This window comes from Mesocricetus auratus, unplaced genomic scaffold, assembly GCF_017639785.1.
Source record: "Mesocricetus auratus isolate SY011 unplaced genomic scaffold, BCM_Maur_2.0 Super-Scaffold_100025, whole genome shotgun sequence".
Lineage (NCBI taxonomy): Eukaryota > Metazoa > Chordata > Mammalia > Rodentia > Cricetidae > Mesocricetus > Mesocricetus auratus.
In genome coordinates this window covers 24,153,258-24,175,055 of record NW_024429206.1, presented here as the reverse complement: position 1 = coordinate 24,175,055, position 21,798 = coordinate 24,153,258, and the positions used below count along the sequence as shown (strand labels likewise).

At 51.4% G+C, this 21,798-nt stretch overlaps 1 protein-coding gene across 1 annotated transcript in view; it reads right to left on the bottom strand.

The window, feature by feature from the left end:
* Window positions 1-18,847, bottom strand: part of Castor2 (cytosolic arginine sensor for mTORC1 subunit 2) — a 43,352-nt gene extending 24,505 nt beyond the window's left edge. The window contains exon 1 of the mRNA XM_005080345.4: window positions 18,376-18,847. Coding sequence (XP_005080402.1) covers window positions 18,376-18,488 — 113 coding nt within the window. The 5' untranslated portion in view covers window positions 18,489-18,847. The remainder of the gene's footprint in view (window positions 1-18,375) is intronic.
* Window positions 18,848-21,798: the final 2,951 nt, after the last annotated feature.

Here is a 21,798-nt window from a genome sequence, read left to right as displayed (position 1 = left end):
CCAAGGCCTCTCCTATTTCTCCCTATCTGGGTCACCTAGCATTCTGAATTTCTATGATGGGCTTCTACTGAGGGTTCCTCTCAAAAGCCTGTAACTGTATACAGCTTGGCTTTTTGAGACAGGGCTTTTCTGTGAAGCCCTGGCTGTCGTGGAACTCACTCTGTAGACCAGGCTGGCCTCAAACTCACAGAGACCCACCTGCCTCTGGCCTCCTGAGTACCGGGTTCTAAGGCGTGCGCCGCCATCGCCCGGCTATACCTTGGCTTGAGAATCAGGACAGCTTCCTTTTGTCCTCCAGCTCCCCTCCCAGCCGTGTTCCTCACGCTTGGCCTCTCCCCTTCCCGGAGCTCAAGTTTCCTCCGATTAAAACAAGCCATCGAGAGACTTATTTATTTCATGTGTTTGAGTGTCTTGTCTGTATAGGTATGTGCAGCCCACGCATGTCCGGTGCCCGAGCGAGTCAGAGATGGTCTCCTGGAGCTGGGGTTACAGAGGGCTGTGAATCACTGTGTGGGTGCCGGGACCAGAGCCCGAGTCCTCTCAGAGAGCGTTCTTAACCACTGAGCTATCTCCCCAGCCTCTCCATTAAAAACCAAAACAGATTTATTTTCCTTTTAATTCATGTGTCTGTGTATGGGTTTGCGCACGTGAGTGTGGGTGGCCACAGACATCAGAAGAGGGTGCTGGATCCCCCGAAACTAGGGTTACATACAGGCAGTTGTGCGCTGCAACAGCAGCAAGCACTCTTACTTCTGCAGACCTGGGTTTCCTCCATCCTAAGAAACGTTGTCCTCCACCCACATCTCCTCCTCCGGTCACAAGCCTAAAGCCACTGCCAGCTGGGTGGCGGTTGGCTTTTCTCACCAGGGACCTCCACAGCCCACATCTGATGACTGTGACATCCTGACATCCCCACAGCCCACATCTGATGACTGTGACATCCTGACATCCCCACAGTCCACATCTGATGACCGTGACATCCTGACATCCTGCCCTTGACCTGTGACTGGTACCCTATCCAGCTGACCAGAGCCTTTCCAGAACCCCTGAGTTTCCCACAGTCTCCATCTCAGGGATGGCCATTGTCTTCTGTTCCCTGAAGGGACTGTCTGTCACACTCTAGCGGGTGACAGCCCCAGAGCAGCCTTACAGGGGCCTTGCTAGCCTTGGACGGTACACTCTTCCTCTTCCATCCCCAGGTCTCTTCATACTTGCCTTTCCCTGTCTGACTGCTGCTGTCAACCGTCTGAAATGCATTTCCCTCCCCTCCCTCCCTCCCTCCCTCCATCCCTCCCTCCCTCCCTCCCTCCCTCCCTCCCTCTTCCCTTCATACTCCTTCCTTCCTTCCTTCTTTCCCCCTTTCTCCTCTATCTCCCCACTTACTTCTTCTTCTTAATGTAGCCCAGGCTAGCCTGCAACTCAAGATCCTCCTGCCTCAGCCTCTAGGCCAGGCTCTTACACAAATGTCTCACAGCCACTGTCTCCCGTGAGTCCCACCGTTGCCTGTTTCACAATGAACCTGGAAGATCACCTAACCCGCAGCAGGCCTCACTAAGGGTGGCTGTGTGTTCCCTCTCCCTTAAGGGAAGGACACGTAAGTCACACAAGTGAGTTGGTCTTCAAAGTTCTACTGCTGTTCCTTTTGGGCCTGGCTGGAGCCAACCACACAGGCAAAGCCCAAGCCCAAGCCCAGGGCTGCCTGGATCAGGGGCCCAGGAGCTGAGTCACCTCAGAGAACATGCCTGTCTTCAATCACCGTGGATGCCTGGGTGGATGGCCTGGCTGCCTCTGGAAATTCGATCTGTTTACTCTCTGCTCCTTTCACCCAGCAGAGAGAGGCCCTCACCGGGGCCTCTCCCCAGGGCATCCTGGGCCACAAGTCCCCAAGCCTGCACTAGGCCAAGCCCTGTTTGAGAACACACCTGCAGCCGGGAGGCAGACAGGGAGGGTGAGTGGGAGGCAGTAAGTGACAGAAAGCCTTCTCTCGGGAGGTATGGACCGGATAAATGAACCAGAAGGAAGAGAAGTGTAAGTGCTCATTTAATTAGCACCACAGTTTATCACAGAGTCCCCGCTGAAGTCACAAACCACTAAGGAGATGGCATTGGGGGGGTTGTTTAAGAGCACCTGCTCTGCAAGCTCCTGGACATGAGTTTGAATGTCCCGCTCCCATGTAAAAGGCCAGCATTCTGATCCCAGGAGCCCGCTGTTCAGGAGGAGACCCTATCTCAAGGCAACGAGATGGTGACGGATAGAGGAAGACACCCAGTGTCCCGAGATGTCTTCTGCATAAGTGCAAGCACCCCACACGTACACACCACACATCCGCACCCTGCAGAAGGCTGAGGCAGGTGGGTCTCCATTTGAAGGCCAAATTGAGCTACACAGCAAGACCTTCTCAGAAAAGAGGAGGGACTTCCCGGTATCATCCCGACAGGGGGCAATAGGAGACAGAGGGAGACAGAGGAAAGAGGTGACTGTAAGACCATTCTGGGCAGCCTCCATCTGCATGTATCTAGGGGTGGGAGGTTCGATCCTTTTCCAGGCAATGCATCCTCTCCTGGCTTTTAGAAATCCTATGTCATCGTCTTTTTTTTTTAATGCTGCTTCAAGCTTGGGAAACAGCAGCTCTCCACCTGACTGCACTTGGTGAGATCTAAACCCACCTGGTGTAAGGCTGGGGCTAAGGGCAAGGACCAAGTCTGATCCCAGAGCTCTCGTGAAAAGGTCTGAAGTGGGCGTTCTGACTTGTAATCCCAGCAGGGGGCTGGCAGGGACAGGGAAGCCTGGGGCTTGCTGGTCAACCAGCCTAGGCTATGCGGTGAATTTCAAACTGATGAGAGACGCCATCTCAAAAAAACAAGGTGGACGGCGCTGGAGGAACAGCAGCTACAGTTAACCTCTGATCTCCGCACGCGCATGCGCACGCTGCCCCCAAACCCCCGCCCCTCACCCCCGGTCTGAGGCTGCAGCTCAGTTGATAGAGTGCTTGCCCAGCATGCACAAGGCCCTAGGTTCTATACCCAGTATCAAATAAAACTCGGCGTGATGGTCTATGCTTGTAATCCCATCACTTGGATGCTGAGACAGGAGGATTGCTGCGAGTTCAAATCAAAGCCCGGGCTACTGTCTCACTAAGCCCCAAAGAAAACAACAACAGAACACCATGGGTGGAGGCAGGCAGGAACATGGGAACGGTTCTCCTTCCTGTAGGTTGGTGGGAATCTACCGCCATGCTCAGGGTCCCCCATATCCCTGGGAGAGAGCGCCTAGCTTCAGAGAACTGCACTAATTTAAGCAGCCTGGGTGTGTCTATAATCCCAGTGTCTTCACAGTTCCCGGGTCACCCTGTGAGACAGCTACACCTCACGAGGGAATATGGGATGCTCCCCGGGAGGAAGCTGGGGTTCTAAGACCTTCTTTCTGTAATTAAAACGAATATTTTTTAATGTGTGTGTATGTGCCTGTCTATATGTACATGCACATGAGCACGGGTGAACACAGAGGCCGGAAGATAGACAGATCCCCTGGAGCTGGAGTCCAGGAGGTTGTGCGTCGTCTGACATGGGTGTTGGGAACCAGCCCAACTGGGGTTCTCTGTGAGAGCAGCAGTTGCTCTTAACTGCTGAGCCATCCCTCCAGCCCCCCCCCCCCCCGTGGTTCTCAGTTCTTTCTCTTGGACCTTCCCTGGGTGCCTAGTGGTCCGCAGAGACGAGCCACAGTTCAGCCTCTGGCACTGGCATGCATACCCCACTAGAATGTGAGCGGAGAGGGGGCTAGGAGGGTAAATGGGACATTTAAGATGCCACCTTCCAGAACTTAGCGTCGGTCCCAAGATGGTGGGTGCTCTTTGCTTGGGCAAGAAGTTTTTTTTTTTTCTCTTTCATTCCCCTCCCTCCCCCTTCCCCCTCCTGGCATGAATCACCATACCTAGCTTTTGTAATTATTTTTGCCTTGCTACTTTAAGTAGGACAAAATAAAAATAATAAAAGAGCACACACACGAAGTTGGGGAGGGTGGAGTGGAGAAGGGAGGGCAAATGTAGGTAGATATGAGTGGAGGTGTTTCTGATTATGATACACTGCATGCGTGCATGAAATCCTTAAAAGTCTTTACTAACCCCCAAGTCTGTACTGTAAAAACAAATATAATTCTGAATCTATCCATGGATCAATGCACTGGCAATGTCAGAACCCTCACGATCCAATCACTACCCGTCAACCTTTAACACGTGAGCTTCTAGGGACAGTTCAGATCCAGATAAGCAAAGTTCTGTGTTCACTAGGGAAAAAACTATTCTCTGGCTGGGCAAGTGGCTCAGTTGGCGGCACAGTGCTTGTTTAGCATGACACAGCCCTGAGTTCTATCTCTAGCATCCCATAAAGTAAGCGTGGTGGGACACTCCTGTAATCCCAGCACTTGGAAGGTGGAGGCAGGAAATCAGAAGTTCAAGGTCATCCTCAGCTACATTCTGAGTTGAGACCAGCCTGGGCAACATTTAAAAACCACAGCTATACTCAATAGGTGTAGACTTAATTTGCCACCCATCCACAATCTATGTGTATGTATATATCTATATCTCTCTATATATATGTGTGTACCCATTCACCTTACCAATTAGTTTTTTTATCCACCTAACTAATTATCCATCTACCCACCATCTAGCCATCTACCTTACCTATCAATATTTATCCACCTACCTATTTATCATTCTACCATGGACTGATAATCAGACTATTAATTATCCATCCATCTTTTTGAGATCTGCCAGGGAACCATGACACATTACTGTATTATCACTATGTTATTAGTGACCATGGTACTGAAAAGTAGAGGGAAGACCTCAGACCCTGGGGTGTGTGGGGGGGCTGATGGTTAAATTGTCAGTCCCAGCTGAAGGCTGGAGAACCTGAGGGACCATTGTTTCCGGTGCTGGGATCTGGAGCCTGCACATGCTGGAGTCCTGATGTCCAAGGGCAGGAGAAAAACATTCTAGCTCCAGACTATGCAAATTCCCCCTCCCTTGCTTTTTCCTAGGTAAGCTCTCCTTCACCAAGATGAACCCCCAAAAGGGGGGATTATAAGCAAATTTTCAACACCCAGCCACATACCACTGAGCCACACCCCAGCCCCTCACTGGGGGATTCTAGGCAGGTGCTCTACCACTGAGCCACACCCCAGCCCCTCACTGGGGGATTCTAGGCAGGTGCTCTACCACTGAGCCACACCCCAGCCCCTCACTGGGGGATTCTAGGCAGGTGCTCTACCACTGAGCCACACCCCAGCCCCTCACTGGGGGATTTAAGACAGGGCTCTATACTAAGTCACACCCTCAGCTTCTTTTATTTTGATACAGGGGCCTTACTAAGTTACCCAGGCTGTCCTGGAATCTACCTTCCATCTCAGCCTCATGTGTAATTGGGATGACTGACAGGGCTTTTTCTTTTTCTTTCTTTTTTTTTTTTTTTAAGACTTAAGCACCTATGGGGGCTGGAGAGATGACTCAGCGGTTAAGAGCACTGACTGTTCTTCCAGAGGTCCTGAGTTCAATTCCCGGCAACCACATGGCGCCTCACAACCACCTTGAATGAGATCTGGTGCCCTCTGTTGGCCTGTAGGCAGAAGGCTGTATACACAATAAATAAATAAAAATTAAAAAAAAAAGACATAAGCCCCTAGCTATATATCATCCTAACTTCCTGCACAGCCCTGCGGCAGAAGGAACCATCCCTGTTATGTAACCAGGAAGGCCACCTGTCCCCAGAACACCTTCATCTTGCAGAATGGAAACCCTAATACCCTTCAGCAACAACTCTGAGCCCCTCCAGCACCGGCAATCACACAGACACAATGTCTCTTTTAGTATTTCTTTGGTAAAGATTTTTTTGTATGTATATATACATGTATGTTTGTGAGAGAATATTCCCATGGAGACTAGAAGAGGACATCAGGCTTATAAGGTAAACGGTCCTTTGTAAGACTTGGAACTGAATTCAGGTCCTCTCCAGGAGCATTAAATATTTTTGTTTGTTTGTTTTTATTTTTGGGTTTCTATGTGTAACAGTCCTGCCTGTCCTGGAACTCTCTTTGTAGACCAGGCTGGCCTCACAGAAATCTGCCTCCTGAGTGTTGGAATTAAATATGTGAGACACCAACCCTAGCTCGTATTTCTTTCTCTCTTTTTTTGGGGTGTCCATGTCAGGTTCTCACAATTTAGCCCTGGCTGTCCTAGAACTCAGTACGTAGACCAGGCTGGCTTGAACTCACAGAGTGCTTCTGCCTTGCAAGTGCTGGGATTAAAAAAGGCGTGTGCCACTATGCCCTGCTATACTAAGTAGTCTTAACTGCTGAGACGTCTCTCCAGCCGTTTTTCTGATGTAGCCCAGGCTGGCCTCAACTTACTATGTAGCTAAGAATGACCTTCATTCAACTCCTGATCCTTCCGCCTTCACAAGGGCTGGGACTCCACACCTGCCTAGTTTGTCTCTCCGAAGCGGCCTTCTGAGGGCTTCACAGAAGTAACGCAGGCTGCCCCCGCCCCCCACTGGCTCGTGTCTCAGCATAACGTTCTAAAAGTGTGTCCAGGCTGCAGCAACTGTCAGCACGTCCTTCTGGAAGGTGGACAGTGTTTCATCACACCCGTGTGCAGCGAGTTTATGCGTTCACCTGGTGACGGATCCTTGGGCTTCATCTCTGCTTCGGCGTTTGTGAATTACGGTGCTGGGACCATGAATGTACAGGCCCAACACGTCCTCCTTCCAGCTCTTCGGGATGGATACCCAGAAGTGCAAAAGTAATTCTTTTTTCCCCCCCTCAGATTAAAAAAGTGCGTATAGGTTTAGCTATGTACATGTGCAGGCTGGAAGAGGGCTTCAGAACTCAGGTCCTCTGCAAGAGCAGCCCGTGCTCTTACCTCCCGAGCCATCTCTCCAGCCCCTCGCCTAGATTATTTTGTTTATTTTTCTTTTTTTCTTTTTTTTTTTGGTTTTTGGTTTTTACGAGACAGGGTTTCTCTGTATTGTTTTGGAGGCTATCGGTCCAGCCCGGCCTGGAACTCACAGAGATCCGCCTGTCTCTGCCTCCCAAGTGCTGGGATTAAAGGCGTGTGCCACCACCGCCCGGCTTGTTTATTTTTCTTGAGAGAAGCTCCCATTCAGCAGCCCAAGCTAGCTTCAACTCGCTCCGTAGACCAGGCTGGTCTTAAATTACCATGTTAGAGGGTTGGGACGACAGTTGTGTTCCACGACACTTAGCTCTCTATTAACAATTAAAAAAACCATTTCTTTATAGTTGTGTGTGTGTGTGTGTGTGTGTCTGTCTGTCTGTCTGTCTGTCTGTGTGGACATGAGTGGCATGGTGCGTGTGTGGAGGTCCGAGGACACCCTGTGGGAACCACTTGCCTACCACGCGGACTCCAGGGATGGAACCCACATCATCAATCAGGCCTGACGGCGATTGCTAGGCCATCTTGCCAGCTCTACCTTACTTTTTTTTTTTTTTTTTGAGAAAGTGTCCGCTGCTATTTTACACACCCACCAACAACTTGTGAGGGTTCCAATCTTTCTACCTTTTCGCCAGTGCTCTGTTCATTTAACGTTTACTGTTCCGGCTATTTAAATTATGTGTACGCGTGTGCCTGTGTGTGAGGCCAGAAGAGGGCGGCGGGTCCTCTGGAGGTGGTTGTGAGCTGCCCCGTGAGGGTGCTGGGAATCGAACCTGGGGTTCTCCGAAAGAAGCAGCCAGTGCTTTAGCCGCTGACTTCTCGGCAGCTTGTTTTATATTCTCAATAGTCCCCATTTGTTGGGGGTGAGTGAGCCCCTGACTCTATTTAAGTAGCTTTCCTCTTTGGCCCCTGTGTCCTTTTGTTTTCAAGACAAGGCATTACGGAGTCCAGGCTGGCTTCCTACTCTGTTTGCCAACAATGACCCTTCTGCCTCCACGTCCCCAATGCTGAGTTCTGTGGTGTTGGGGCTGGAACTCAGGGCTTCATACATGCTAGCGACTGAGCTCCATCTCCAGCACCATCTTTGACAGCACCAAGTCACAGGACGCTCCACCAAGGAGCAAAAGAAAATGCTATTCCCCGTCAGAGAGGGAGGGAGGAAACAGGAACCATTGTCAACCAGGGCCTTTCAGCTGAGTGACAAAGGAGGCAACAGTCTTCCAAAAACTGGTAAATGTCAGAGCAAATGGTGTTCAACAGAGATCCCGAGCTTCAAACTAAATTATCTGACCTTTTCCTCTCCTCTTTTTAGAGGCATGGACTCGCCGTGCAGCCCAGGCTGGCCTTGAACTTGTGATCCTCCTGTCTCAACCTCCGAGGACTGAGTGTTCTCCCAATATGGTGGCTGGCTTCCTACCAAGCAAAGGGTCCCGGAGACGGTGAGCACTGGTGTAGCGTATTCTTTGTGACCTAGCCCCGGGTGTTACCAAACACAGAGTCCCCAGGGAACACACTGGAAAGTGAGCGAGGAAGAGGCATTGCAGCCTTTGTATGAGGACTGTCAGAGCCATTAGACATTTAAAACCATTCCAGAGCTGGGCAGTGGTGGCGCACGCCTTTAATCCCAGCACTCAGGAGGCAGAGGCAGGCGGATCTCTGTGAGTTCCAGACCAGCCTGGTCTACAGAGCGAGTTCCAGGGCAGGCCCCAAAGCTACAGAGAAACCCTGTCTCGAAAACAAACAAACAAAACCATTTCAAAAACTGGGTATGGTGCTGAGTGTATGTAATTTCAGCACTTGGGAGGTGGGGGAGAAGGATTATAAATTCAAGGCTGTCCTCAGCTACATAGCTAGTTTGAGGCCAGCCTGGGCTACACAAGGCCCAGTCCCAGAACAGAATAGACTATGTCAGATGTTTTAAAATAGGGTGTGTGGGAGATAGATAAGGCAGAGTAACAGGTGAAATGGTCAATCTTAGCATGAAAAGGGACCAGGAGGCACCCAGGAGACTGGTAGAAGGCACTCAAGGCATGTCTGTGTGGTCATACTGGAGACAAGCAGATCATAAAGGGTCTGATTTTTTGTTTTGTTTTGTTTTACGAGACAGGGTTTCTCTGTATTGTTTTGGAGGCTGTCGGTCCAGCCTGGCCTTGAACTCACAGAGATCTGCCTGCCTCTGCCTCCCGAGTGCTGGGATTAAAGGTGTGTGCCACCACTGCCCAGCTTGATTTTTTTTTTTTTTTTGAGACAGGGTTTCTCTATGGCTTTGGAAGCTGTCCTGGAACTCACTCTGTAGATCAGGCTAGTCTCGAACTCACAGAGATCCCCCTGCCTCTGCCTCCCGAGTGCTGGGATTAAAGGTGTGCGCCACCACCGCCCAGCCAAGGGGCCCGATCTTACTGATGATTTAATCTACTGCTGGACTGAAAATCTGCGCAGAGGGACCATGAGGCTCTGTGGGCAAAGGCATTTGTCACCAAGCCCAGGGTGGAAGGAAAGAAGTGACTTCTGTAAAATGCCCTTTGTCTTCCACACTCATGTTGTGGAAGACACACACACACACACATGCACACGCACGTGCACATGTACACACACGCACACACATGTGCGCACACATGCTCACACACGCATGGGCACATGCACACACGAACAGATAATTGGGCGGTGATGGAGCTGCAGAAGGTGGGGCCCGGATGGAGGAAGCAGATGGGGAGGGAGCAGATGGCTGTGTCCTTGGGAGCTCTATTTCGCTTTAGTCCTTTCCTGTTACAGCTCCACTCTCCTTCCTGGTCCACCATGATGTGAACAGCCTCGCCGTGCACTCCTGCAGCCACAAAATGAGCTCTTTTTGCCATCCCCTCCCCAACTAGGACGGACCAAAACCTCTCAAACCATAAGCAAAATAAGCCCACCCTTTGGCAGGCTGTTTATGTTAGGGTATTGACATGAATTATGATTAAACTACCATAGGTAAGGAATGAGAGCCTGGAGCAAAGGGCCAGGCTGAGAGCCCGGGACAATGATTCTTCTAAAAGACGAGTGTGTTGCACGTGCTTGTGTGTGTGTAGTGCAGGCGTAAGCACTTTAAGCACGAAAGCCATCTCCCCAGCAACCTTGTTTTAGGGCGTTAAACTCTGACTGTGACCTCGGCTATGACAGGTTCCCAGGCTCTATACCCCCAGCCTATAGTTAAGAAGTGACAGCACCAACAGGACAGGTCATATGACATGCCCACAATCACACGTGCCAGGATGTGGCCATCTTGAGTTTCCACGGAGACCAGTCCATCTTTCTTTAAATGTACCCTAGACAGTGGCCTCAGCCCGGTTCACCTAGGAGAGTGATAAAGACCTAGACACACTTTGTGTAGTTTTAAGCTTTTCATGCGTGAACGCCCCTTTGGTTGATGGTATCCAGCATGGTCTGTTGGCAAGACCTTAACACCGCAGCAGTGTAGGGACACAGCACAGGGCGGTATGAGCCAGAGACCTTACATGTATGCCCAATCCAGGTGGCAGTTATCGGGTTTCCTATAGCTACGGGGCAGTCAGATGAATTGGGCTTTTTTGTTTTGTAGCATAGGTTAGACACAAGTTTACGCTCCTTCTGATTCAGTCTGGCAACCCCTGGTAAACCGTGCCTGGCAAAACGTGTTTTCTTCAGTGGCGTTTTTGAAAGGCCTTAACGGGCTGGGGGTTGGGCTGAGTTGGTAAAGTCCTTGCCATGCAACCATGAGGACCTGTGTTCAAATCCCCATCACGAAGGTAAGAAGTCAAGCGTGTCAGTGCAGGGCTGTGGTCTCAGATCTGGGGAGGTAGAGTTAGGGTCACCTACATGTCACCATGGTAAAGTTCCTGTCTATGACTCACTCATGAGGGCTGAGCTCAGAAGCACTGGAGGGGTATCATGTCTACCTATAACATGGGGTGGAGGGCGTTGCTCAGTAATAGCAGGCTGGCTTAGAATCTCCCTGTGAAGGGCTGGAGTACGGCTCTGGTATAGTGCCTGCAAACACACACACACACACACACACACACACACACACACACACGCACACACACACATGCACGTGCGCACACACACCAGACACAGACAGATAGACAGACTCAAAGACAACAGCATGTCCCCTTGCCCTCCAGCAGTGGCCTTGACTATCAATAGATTCCTAGGGGAAGGAGTCCAGGTCAACTTGAGCACCTGGCTGGGTGCTCAGAGTAGCAGGCTTTCCTGGTCTGAATTCTTGGTTCATAACATAGCTCCCCACGACCCACCCATTTCCTCATCAGTTACAGCAGGCTTCCACCCCTCAGGGATGCTGTTTGGCTGGAGACACCTAACTGACAGGTGGGTTCCAGAAGACCCTGCAATGAACTATAGCTGTCACAGTACTCCATCTCCAGAAGGGCCTGGCTCTAAGGAAAAGAGGTCTGCTTTTCCAGGGTGACAATCTCTAGCCCCTCCAACCAGGTCCGGGGTTCCGAGGCTATGGCAGAGACTAGCCACAAGCTCTACAGAGGGTGGAGGCAAGAGAAGGAGAGAGAAGTGTGACCCAACCTTCATCAGGAGCTCACATGTCGTGTGTCCCAAAACCTCCCCACACTGTGGTTACTCTCCATCACCCAGATGTACAGACCAGCCAAAGAATCCTTCCCCTCTCTAGGCTAGAAACTTTCACGTGATCAGGCCTACCTTAAAGGGGGTGAATCTGATTGGCTTATGGGGGTGTGTGTCTCATGCATGGTCATGTGACAGAGCTCCAACCAATAAGGTGAGGTCTATGCAAGACGTGTGTGTGTGTGTGTGTGTGTGTGTGTGTGTGTGTGTGTGTGTGCAGGGCTGTATATTTTGTCGGAGGACACTATTGGAAGTCTCAGCACTTGCTGTAGCTGGGTTCCTCACTTTTCACAATGAAGCTTACCCAGCTGTTCCATAGGGTGACACAGTTATTGAAAGGGTGGACAGTCAGGAAGGTAGGGAAAAAAGGTCTCAACGACATCATCACATGTGATGATACCAAACAGCTCAGTTCATAGCACTTTTGGGGTACTGGGGTGTAACTCTTCTAGAGTGAGTGTTCTACCTTCTAAGTCACACTTCAGGCCCTCACTGGGGGATGCTAGGCAGGTGCTCTACCACTGAGCCACACCCCAGCACCTCAATGGGGGATTCTAGGCAGGTGCTCTACTGTTGAGCTATACCTCCTACCTTTTTATTTTTATTTTTTTCAGACAGGCTCCTGCTAAGTTGCCTAGACTGGTCTTGAAATTGCTCTGTAGACCAGGCAGGCCTTGAACTTGTGATCCTCATGCTTCTGCCTCCTGTACATTTGAGTGACAGGCCTACGCCATACATGCATTTAATGCTCTGCTCCTTATCCCTCATCTACTCCATTTAGCTTCCCTACTTCCTTAGGGCTCATCGCCAATGCTCCTCCCCTCACAGCGGCAGTTCTCAACCCATGGGCTTCGAGCCCTTTGGAGGTTGCGTATCAGATATTTACATTACAATTCATAGCAGCAGCACATGATAGTTATGAAGTAGCCATGGACCAGTCTTATGGTTGGGGGGGGGGCGTCACCACCACACGAGGAACTATATTAAAGGGTTGCAGCGTTAGGAAGGTTGAGAACCACTGCCTCTCAATTCTGCTCAGTAACAACCTGCCATATTCTGTTTTCTAGGTTACAAACCAATATGCAAAGAACACTTCTTTTTTTTTTTTAATTTTTCAAGACAGGGTTTCTTTGTGTATGTAGCCTTGGATGGCCTAGAACTCACTCTGTAGACCAGGCTGGCTGTGACCTCAGCCTGCCTCTGCCTCCCAAGTGCTGGGATTAAATTAGGTGTACACCAACATCACATGGCCAAGAACACCTTTTAAAAGGATTATAGTATTTTTAAACTATGTGTACATGTGTGGGTATGCACACATGAGTGTGGGTACCAGCAGAGGCCACAAGAGGGCATCAGATCACCTGGATCTGGAATTACAGGTGGTTGTGAGCCACCGACGTGGGTGCTGGGAGTTGAACTTGGGTCCTCAAGAAGGGCAGAATGTGCTTTTAAAGACTGAGCCTTCTCTCTGGCTCCCTACCCCAGAACACTCTTATATAATCACTCTCTGTTGTTAAGGTTTGGTTGTAAGACGCCCTCCACAAGCTTAAACACTCGGCCCTCGAACAGAGCTCAAGGTAGTGTTTCGGGAGGCTGAAGAACTGTTAGGGTATGGAGTCTCCCTGGAAGAAGTGAGTCACTATGAGCAGGCCTTGAAGCTTCCATGGCCGGGCTCCTCCTTCCTGCGTGGCATCCACTTCCTGGTCTGCCATCATGTGAGGAGTATTAGCGATGCTGCCTTGGTTATGATCGCCACCACGGCCCTCCCCTGTGACAGACTACCCTCACACCGTGAGCCACAGCAAACCGTTCCTCCTTCCAGATCTTTCTGCAGCAGCTCTGAGAAAAGTTAGCTGGCTCAGCTCTCCCTCCCACACCGTAGCGTACGCCATGACGACAGTTCCCCTTTTGTGTGTACATGTGGGTGCAGGTGTGTGCACATGCACGCGTGTCTGTGTTCGCATGGAGACCAAAGGTCGACAACCGGGTAATCTTCCTCTTGTTCTCTATACCCTTCTTTTTCTTCTCTAACCCCGCCCCCCGGCCCGCCCCATTTCTGAGACAGAGTCTCTTCTAACTCTGAAGTTCACCACCGCCTCTTTTAAAGGTCTGTTTTTACGTGTGTGTGTGTGTGTGTGTGTGTGTGTGTGTGTGTGTGACTGCAGGTCAAAAGAGGGCATTAGATCCCCGGAAGAGGAGTTACAGGTGGTTGTGAACTGCTTAACGTGGGTGCTGGGAACTGAACTCAGGTCCTCTGCAAGAGCAGCAGGCGTGTTCTTGATCACTGAGTCATCTCTCCAGCCTCCAGTCCATTTTGTTTTTGTGTATTTGTTTTGTTTCTTTAAGACAGGATCTCTCTTTGTAGCCTTGGCTGTCCTAGAATTCACAGAGCTCCACCTGCCTCTGCCTTCCAAACGCTGGAATTAAAGGTGTGTGCCTCCAGCATCTGGACTTTTTTTAAAATGGGAATTCCCCAACTCAGTCACACTTGCATACAGCTGCCTTACCAACTGAGCCATCTCCCGGCTCTAAGAGCTACACTCAACGTAGCCGCGTATTTCAAAGAGGTGAAGAACCTGAGCTGCCAACAAGAAAAAGAAATCAACCCAGGTATATCACACAGCTGAAGCCAGGACTTAGAGGCTGGTGAAGGGCAGTTATCCTAATGAGTTCCAGGGTATATGGGGGGGGGGAAGGGAGAAGAGACAATATGAATGAGAATGAATGAATGAATGAATGAACATAACTGGACAGGAAGTGCAGGGACTCTAGCCAGGTGGTTCCCCCACCCCTGCCCTGATCATGTTGTTCTGCAAGCGCTTAGGGTCTGGGCGACAGCTTTCAGGGCCAAACACAGAGCCGTGGATTTGACAGCCTCTCTGAGGAGCAGCCAGGGGGCTGTGCGACGTGAGCACATGCAGCAGAAGGGGAGCGTGGCTGTCCCGCTCCAGATTGCGCTCGGAAAAGACACGTCTGAGGACTCCTGTATCCCAGGCTTGTCTTCCCAGATACTTAGGAGGCCGAGGCACAAAATTCCTCAGTTCTGGTTTGTATAGGCTTCTGAGTGATTCAAGGTCAGTCTGGGCAACTTAGTAAGGCCCTGTATCAAAACTAAAACTGAAAAAGGCTGGAGGTGTGGCTCAGTGGTAGAGCCCCTGCCTAGAATGCCCCAGTGAGGGGTTGGGTTTGTGGCTCAGTGGTAGAGCCCCTGCCTAGAATCCCTCAGTGAGGGGCTGGGGGTGTGGCTCAGTGGTAGAGTATGCTTTCCTTGTATGTGGGAGGCCCTGAGTCCAATCCTTAGTGCTATAAAAAAAGAGGGCACAAGGGACCACGTGAAGGTCAGGGGTTTGATCCTGTGCTCTTGAATCTTTCTGAACAGCATACCGCAAACAGAAGGGCTGGTGGCACTGTTGACTATGAGTCTCCTTTGTAACCTGTGCCGGCAAAAGCAGAGCTTAATCCACAGAGATGTAGACTCAAATCTTGGGCTCTATCACTGATCTCATGACCTTGAGTTAATCCCTGAGCTCCAAGTTCCTTCTTTGTAGAAGCTCTGTCACCGTGTTGTCTTTCTGTGTATACACCAGGACATATGTCATTTACATGTCCATATTTCTACACAGAGAGAGACTAGATCCCCCTTCCTGCCTGATTCCTACTAAGATGCCGCATATACCCTAAAGCCTCTTCATTCAAATAGGCTCCCAGGCTCCCCTAGCTGGTGTTCAGTCTCCCCTCCTTCTTTATTCAATACTTAGATGTTTATATCTATATGTGCGTATGTGCACATGAGTGCAGGTACCTGCAGAGGCCAGAAGAGGGCACTGGACCCTTTGGAGCTGGAGTTACTGGAGGTTGTGAGCCACCTTGGCATGGGTGCTGGAAGTGAGCTCAGGTCCTCTTCGAGAGCAGCAACCAGTCTTAACTGCTGAGCCACCTCTCCAGGCCTGACCTCCTTTCTTCTACCCTGCTGGCCTATGTTTCTTAACTTCAGGTCCCTGTCCTTCCCCGGACTGGGCTCTTAGCTGGGCAGAGGGAGGGGCCGGTCTATTCCTGCATCCCTTGGGGTCAGCGGCACCCAGGCACCAAGTGAGAATTTCCAGGGTCGTTCTCTTCCCCATGCTCCACCTGCTCCACCCCAGGGTGGGTGGGGGGGGGGGGTGACTAAGTCTGCTGGGAGGTGGAGGCAGGGGAGTGCTTGGGGAGGTTCAGGGTGATGTCACCAATCTTGAGAACTGACGTGGAACTGACAGGGGGGAAGAGGGAGGAGAAATCAGGCAACCTGTGGGTGTTACTAATAGATCTGCTGCTGGCGGTGGGGATGGGCATGGGGGGGGGGGTGGCTAAAGACGAGGATCCTGGATCCAGCTTCGTCAAGAGGCCTTGAACGCCACAGCAAGGACCTGGCCCTGTGGAAACTGTGATTGTTTGCTTTAGACGGGCAGTGAGATGTTCTGGGGATGCCCCGTTTTGGGGAGGTAGGTGCTAGCAGGCATCTGGAGCACTGTGGTGGGAGAGAAGAATCAGGGATGACGACCCGCATGGCTCACTGCCGGAAACAAGTTAGCGGCCATACACCACCGCTATTCCATCTGGGGCACAGGCTTTGTTTTTTACAGGAATTTAATGACCCATCCCCAGCAAGCAGCAGCCCCTGGATAAAGAAATGGGGCGGGATGTACTATGTCCATTTTATGGAGGGACAAAGAGAGAAGCAGAAGAGGACAGTGACCTGGCCTGGGCCTCAGGTGCTGATTCCAACATGAAGCCACGCCTGGGCTCAGAGTGCATAAGGGCAGTAGGCTGTCGGTCCTCAGACCCGCTGTACTCAGCGCTTTCTAGAGCCAGAGCCTGGAGACAAGGAGGTGACCTTTGACCCCTCAGTCATCTTGCCACTGGTCACTCGGGCCTACCCTGGAAGGGAGGAGGGGTACCCACCTTTGCAAGGGGATAAGGCTTCCCTGCGGTCAGGTAGGCCGTGTGAGTTTGTCTCTGGGTCTTAATCCGAGGCCTTCAAGTTGGACCTTGGGAGCAGCAGATGAGGGATGCCCATAAAAAGGCCAGTCCCTTCACCAAGGTACAGGGAACAGCCAGAGGCAGCCTTCCCTCAGTCTTCCTACCCAACGTCCCCCAAAAGCCCCCTTGTCTCCAGCTTGAGAAAGAAGGGAGGAACCAGAGGGCTGTCATGGACTGTAGGGGCCAGAAGTTGGGAATCTGTCACCTCCAGCCCCTGGGTCCTAGGGATTGCCTGGAGGGTGGGCAGAGAGCAAGTGGATGTAGGACTAGAAGGTCTGACAGAGAAGGGCTTTTTTTTTTTTTTTTGCACAAGTGTGTGTGTGTGTGTGTGTGTGTGTGTGTGTGTAAGGGGGGGAGCTTGTTCAGAATCTGAGCTGTTAGCTTTGTTTTCAAATGACCTGTTTAATGATTTACCTGGGGCCATCCAAGGAGCAAGGGGCTCTACCCTCAGGCTAAGGAGGTAAAGATTTCAAACCTCTGGCCCCCACAGACAGAACAGCCCTAGGAGCAGAAAGTAAACAGATGCAAAGCTACCTAGCTGACTTCATCTTCCAAACAATAGCGCTGGCTGACCAAGCTGCTGAAGTCAGGTCCCTTAGCAAGAACTTTTAACAGGTTCTCTTCCCCTGAGCCCAACCCCACAGGAGGGAGAAGGCAGCCTGGGAAGGGAAGGAGGGAGGGAGGGGGTGTGTTTGCTGTCAATTTAACTTAATCTTGACCTGTAATGTATTCATTCCTTTGGCAGCGAGGCTCTCCTTAACTGCCCCCCCCACCGCCCCCGACCCATCATAATGATAATCAAATGAGGTTTAAGTTAACCGTAGCTTGCTCCAATTCCCACTCCACAGGAGGAAAAGGGCAATTAAAAAAAAAGAGAGATAACCGGATTCTAATCCAACAGGAGTTTATGAAGTCAAACGCACACCTAGCAATGGGAAAAATCTAAGGTTTACATTTTCTTCTTCTTCTTACCTCTCAAGCCCTTCTACTATTTTTTTTTTTTTTTGCTCCCCTCTGCAACATCCAAGCCCAGCCTCCAGGCAGATCCATAAACACGCCAGCTCCTCCCCTTCCATGGTTCAAAATCCCCCCTCCCTCTCCCACTTCGCTGGACCCCCAAAGAGAAAAGAAAATCAGCTACCCTGGCCCTGCAGCCCCTCCCCCGCCGCCTGCACCTCCTCGCTCCCTGCGCAGGCACCTGGAGATAAACATCTACTAATGATTTTATGATTTTTCTGTCCTGGGGTAGACGAGCTCAGCGCCCTGCCTCCCCGCTTGCCGGTGGCTACAGGGGGGCCCGACCGACCCAGCCAGTAGGAGGGGAGTGGTGGTGGCGGATGGATGGGGGGGGATGGGGCGTGTTTAGTTTGTTAATTTTCACCTCCGGATCCCCACACCTGTTATTCATTCTTTCTCTCGTCCATTCATTCATTCGTTCGTTCATTCATTCATTCGTTCACGGATGCATCACAGAGGCCATTTGGGGGAGGTTACTAGAGATCTCAGGGAAGGGACTGCGATGGGGTGGGGGGGAGGGTTGGGTGTTGGTGGCAGCAGTTGGAGGCGCAGTGGGGTGGGGGATCTGGGTGGAGGGGACCCCCAACTAGAGAGCACAGGGGTGGCTTTGTCCGATGAAGGAGGATGGCAGAGATCCCGGGGGGGTGGCGGTGGTGGAGGGGGGGGATGAAGTTGTTTTGCACTGCGTGTCCCCCCCGGGGTGCGCCTCTTTGTCTGTCCCGGGGCGGGTGCCGCGCGCGCCCCCCCCATCCCCTCGCCCCTCACTCTCTTTCTCGCTCTCTCACCTGGTCTTGGAAGACAGGAAGGCAAGTTTGATGAGGCCGTAGGTGAAGAGCGGGATACTCTCCTTGGCGACGCTGGCAACTTGCAGCCGGTGTTCCAGAATGTGCAGTTCCATCGTCCGCCCAGGGGTCCCCCACAGCGGATCATCCGCGATGGCCCGAGTTGCAAGGGCGGGCGGAGGGGACGGGGACGGGGATGGGGACGGGGACGAGCAGCGGCCCCCGCCCCCTGCGTGCCCCAAGCCTTGGGGCAACCGGCCCAGGGAAGGGGGGCCGGAGCTCGGTGCTAGGCTGATTTGTATTCGATCCAGAAAAAAGGAAGCTTGGCACGTTGCAAAAAAAAAAAAAAAAGGAGGCCTGGGGAGGACCTGCGGGGTGCAGCGAGCTACGGGGTGGACAAGCAAACAGCGCCCGGCGGAGCGCGGCGCCCGGCGCAGCAGCAGCTGGTGTTCGCTGTAACAAACAACTTGCCACTCAAACGCCGGGCCCGTGCTGCGCAGGCGCCGGCCGCGGGGGCCACGCGATGCCTATCGGGATTTGTAGTTCACGCTCACGCTTTTACCCGGCCCTTCCCCCTGGACTACTCCAGCTTGCTGATGTCAAGCCAGGGGGGCTGGGCTGTTGCGCCACGGTGCACCGGGAATGCAAGATTTCGGGGTTCCCCAGGGACACAGAAGAACCCTATGGGGACACATAGGACGTTTGGAGCCGAGCTAAGCTTAGACGCATGCTCTGTCATCTCTCAAACTCAGGATTAGGCTCTTTCTTTGGGGTGTCAAGCGAGCAACCCCTTTCCTCCACAAAACAACTCCAGCGTTGAAGGCCTGAGCCTGCCAGGGGGAGAGATTTAGAGGAACCGGTGATTGTCGTGCAGCGAGGCCAGAGCCAAAGACAAGGCTTGGGTTAGATAGAGAAGGGCGCTGGGTCCTGGTGGAAGGGTGCCGAGGGCTGAGTGAGAGCTCACAGGCAGGGGGTGGGGGGGAGGGAGAGCCGCGCGGCCTTCCAGGCAGAAGGAACACCGTGTCCAAACGCACGGAAGCGTGAAAGCCCCCACGGTACTGTGTTTGGCTTTGTTGCTGCGGAAAATGTGAGGGAGGAGAGAGATAAGGCAGGCACGGGAACCAGGACCCGCGTCTCCGGGATCACGAGTGCAAACGCTGCTGAAGTGACTGTGGGTCTCCGGGAGAGGGCAGGGTGCGGGGGTGGGCGGGGAGGAGCAGACCCGAATCTGAGTGAGAGTCATCCTCAGTGTTTGTAACCCCAGGCTTGCACGCTGTCGGGGGACCCGCTCAGCAAATATCCCTCCACCCCCACCCCCACGCCTTTCATGGCTGACTAGGTTCTGAAATCCTTTAGGTTAAAGTTACTGACTAGTGCTTTTGCCCTCTGGCAGAGTACTTTGCGGGGGGGGGGGGGATGTAATGGGTCAGATCTACCTGCTGAGGCCGGCAGGAAACTTTTTTGGGGGGGGGCGGGGGAGAGCCCTGATTGTCAATGACACATTCTTAGTCCCCTTCTATTAGATAGGGCCTTATTATACTTCCTCACACCGACAGGGGTATAAAACCCAGAACCTCGAGTACGTCTTATACCCTGTCCTTTCCTCCATTGCTTTAATTTCACTGAAGACTGGGCCTTCGAGATGGCTCAGTGGGTAAAGACACTTGCTGCCAAGCCTGAAGACCTCAGGAAGAGAACTGACGACTCCTGTAGGCTGTCCTCTGATCTACACACACACACACACACACACACACACACACACACACACACACTCACACAGAGCTTAAATAAGTAATTGATTGCTCTATTTTTGTTTTTGAGACAGGGTCGCATTTATCTCCCACTATCCTTCAACTCTTCATATAGCCGAGGGTGGCCACGACCTTCAGATCTTCTCACCACCATCTCCTGAGTGCTGGGATGACCCATGTGGCTGTGCCACGTCTGTTGATGCCATGGTAGGGATGGAACCCAGGGCTTTGTACATACTAGGCACCCTTAACTGAGGAATCCCAGCCTTCTTTTCCTTTACCTTCAACTAAAAACTTTAAAAATGCATTATTTTGTGTGTATAGGTCTTTTGCCTGTGTGTATGTATGTATGTATGTATGTATGTATGCAGTATGTATGTATGTGCCTCACGAGCATGCTCTGGTGCCCAGGGAGCTCAGAAGAGTGTCAGACCCCCTGGAACTGGAGTCACAGGTGGTTGTGAGCTGCTCTGTGGGTGCTGGGAATTGATCCCCAGGTTCTCTAGAAGGGCAGCCAATGTTCTTAACTACTGAGTCATCTCTCCAGGCCCTTATTTACTTTAGAAAAGATTTGTTTTTATTTGTTTGGGTTTTTTATTGTTATTGTTTTTCGAGACAGGGTTTCTCTGTGGCTTTGGAGGCTGTCCTGGAACTTGCTCTTGTAGACCAGGCTGGCCTTGAATTCACATAGATCTACCTGCCTCTGCCTCCCGAGTGCTGGGATTAAAGGCGTGCACCATCAATGCCCAACTTGTTTTTATGTATGTCTCTGTGCATATTTGTTGTGTTTGTGTTGGGAATATGTGTGCCCTGGAAGACCCAATGGGTATTGAATCCATGGTGCTGGAATTATCTACAGGTGGTCATGAGTCACTTGACATGGCTGCTGAGATCCAAACTCAGGTTCTCTCTTAATCACCAAGGCAGCTCTGCAGACCTTATTTGGAGACTGGGTATCTTGTAGCCCAGGTTAGCCTAGAACTCTTGGTTTTCCTACTCCTGCTTCTCAAGTTCTTAGATTGAGGGTGTGCCTCCACCACACCTAACAGACCATGGCTCAGTGGCAGAGTCTGCTTGCCGGGCCTTTACAAGGCCCCAAGTTTGATACCCAGCACTGTAAATAAAATAAAATAAAATACGGGCATGATACCACACATTTGCATTTTAGTACTTGGAGGTCGAAGCAGGAGGATTGTTGTTAGTTGGGGGCCAGCCTGGGCTATGTAGTGAATTCATGGCAGACTTTGGCTACATAATAAAAGTCTGTCTTGAAAAACAAAAACTAACTTAGCTAAAAAGAATATATCGCTCTCCTCTAAAAATCTCTGTTCCATTAAGGCAACGATTTTGGGGGCTGGTGAGATGGCTCAGCAGGTAAAGGGGCTTGCTGCCAAGCTTAATGATCTGAGTTCAATCCCCATGACCCACTTGGTAGAAAGAGACAACCGACTCCCTACGTTGTCCTTTGGCTCCCGTATGTTCTCTCTCTCTCTAAGTATACGTAATAAAAAATTAAAAGGCAATGACTTTCGGCTATTCTTTCTGTGCTCTCACTGTTAGCAGCAGCAACCAGCATATGAGGGAAAGTCAGTCATTCAGTGTCTAGGGAATACATGCACGCAGATGTTTATGCCTTTGCAATGGACTCTAAGTCTAGAAGGCCCAGATAGAAATG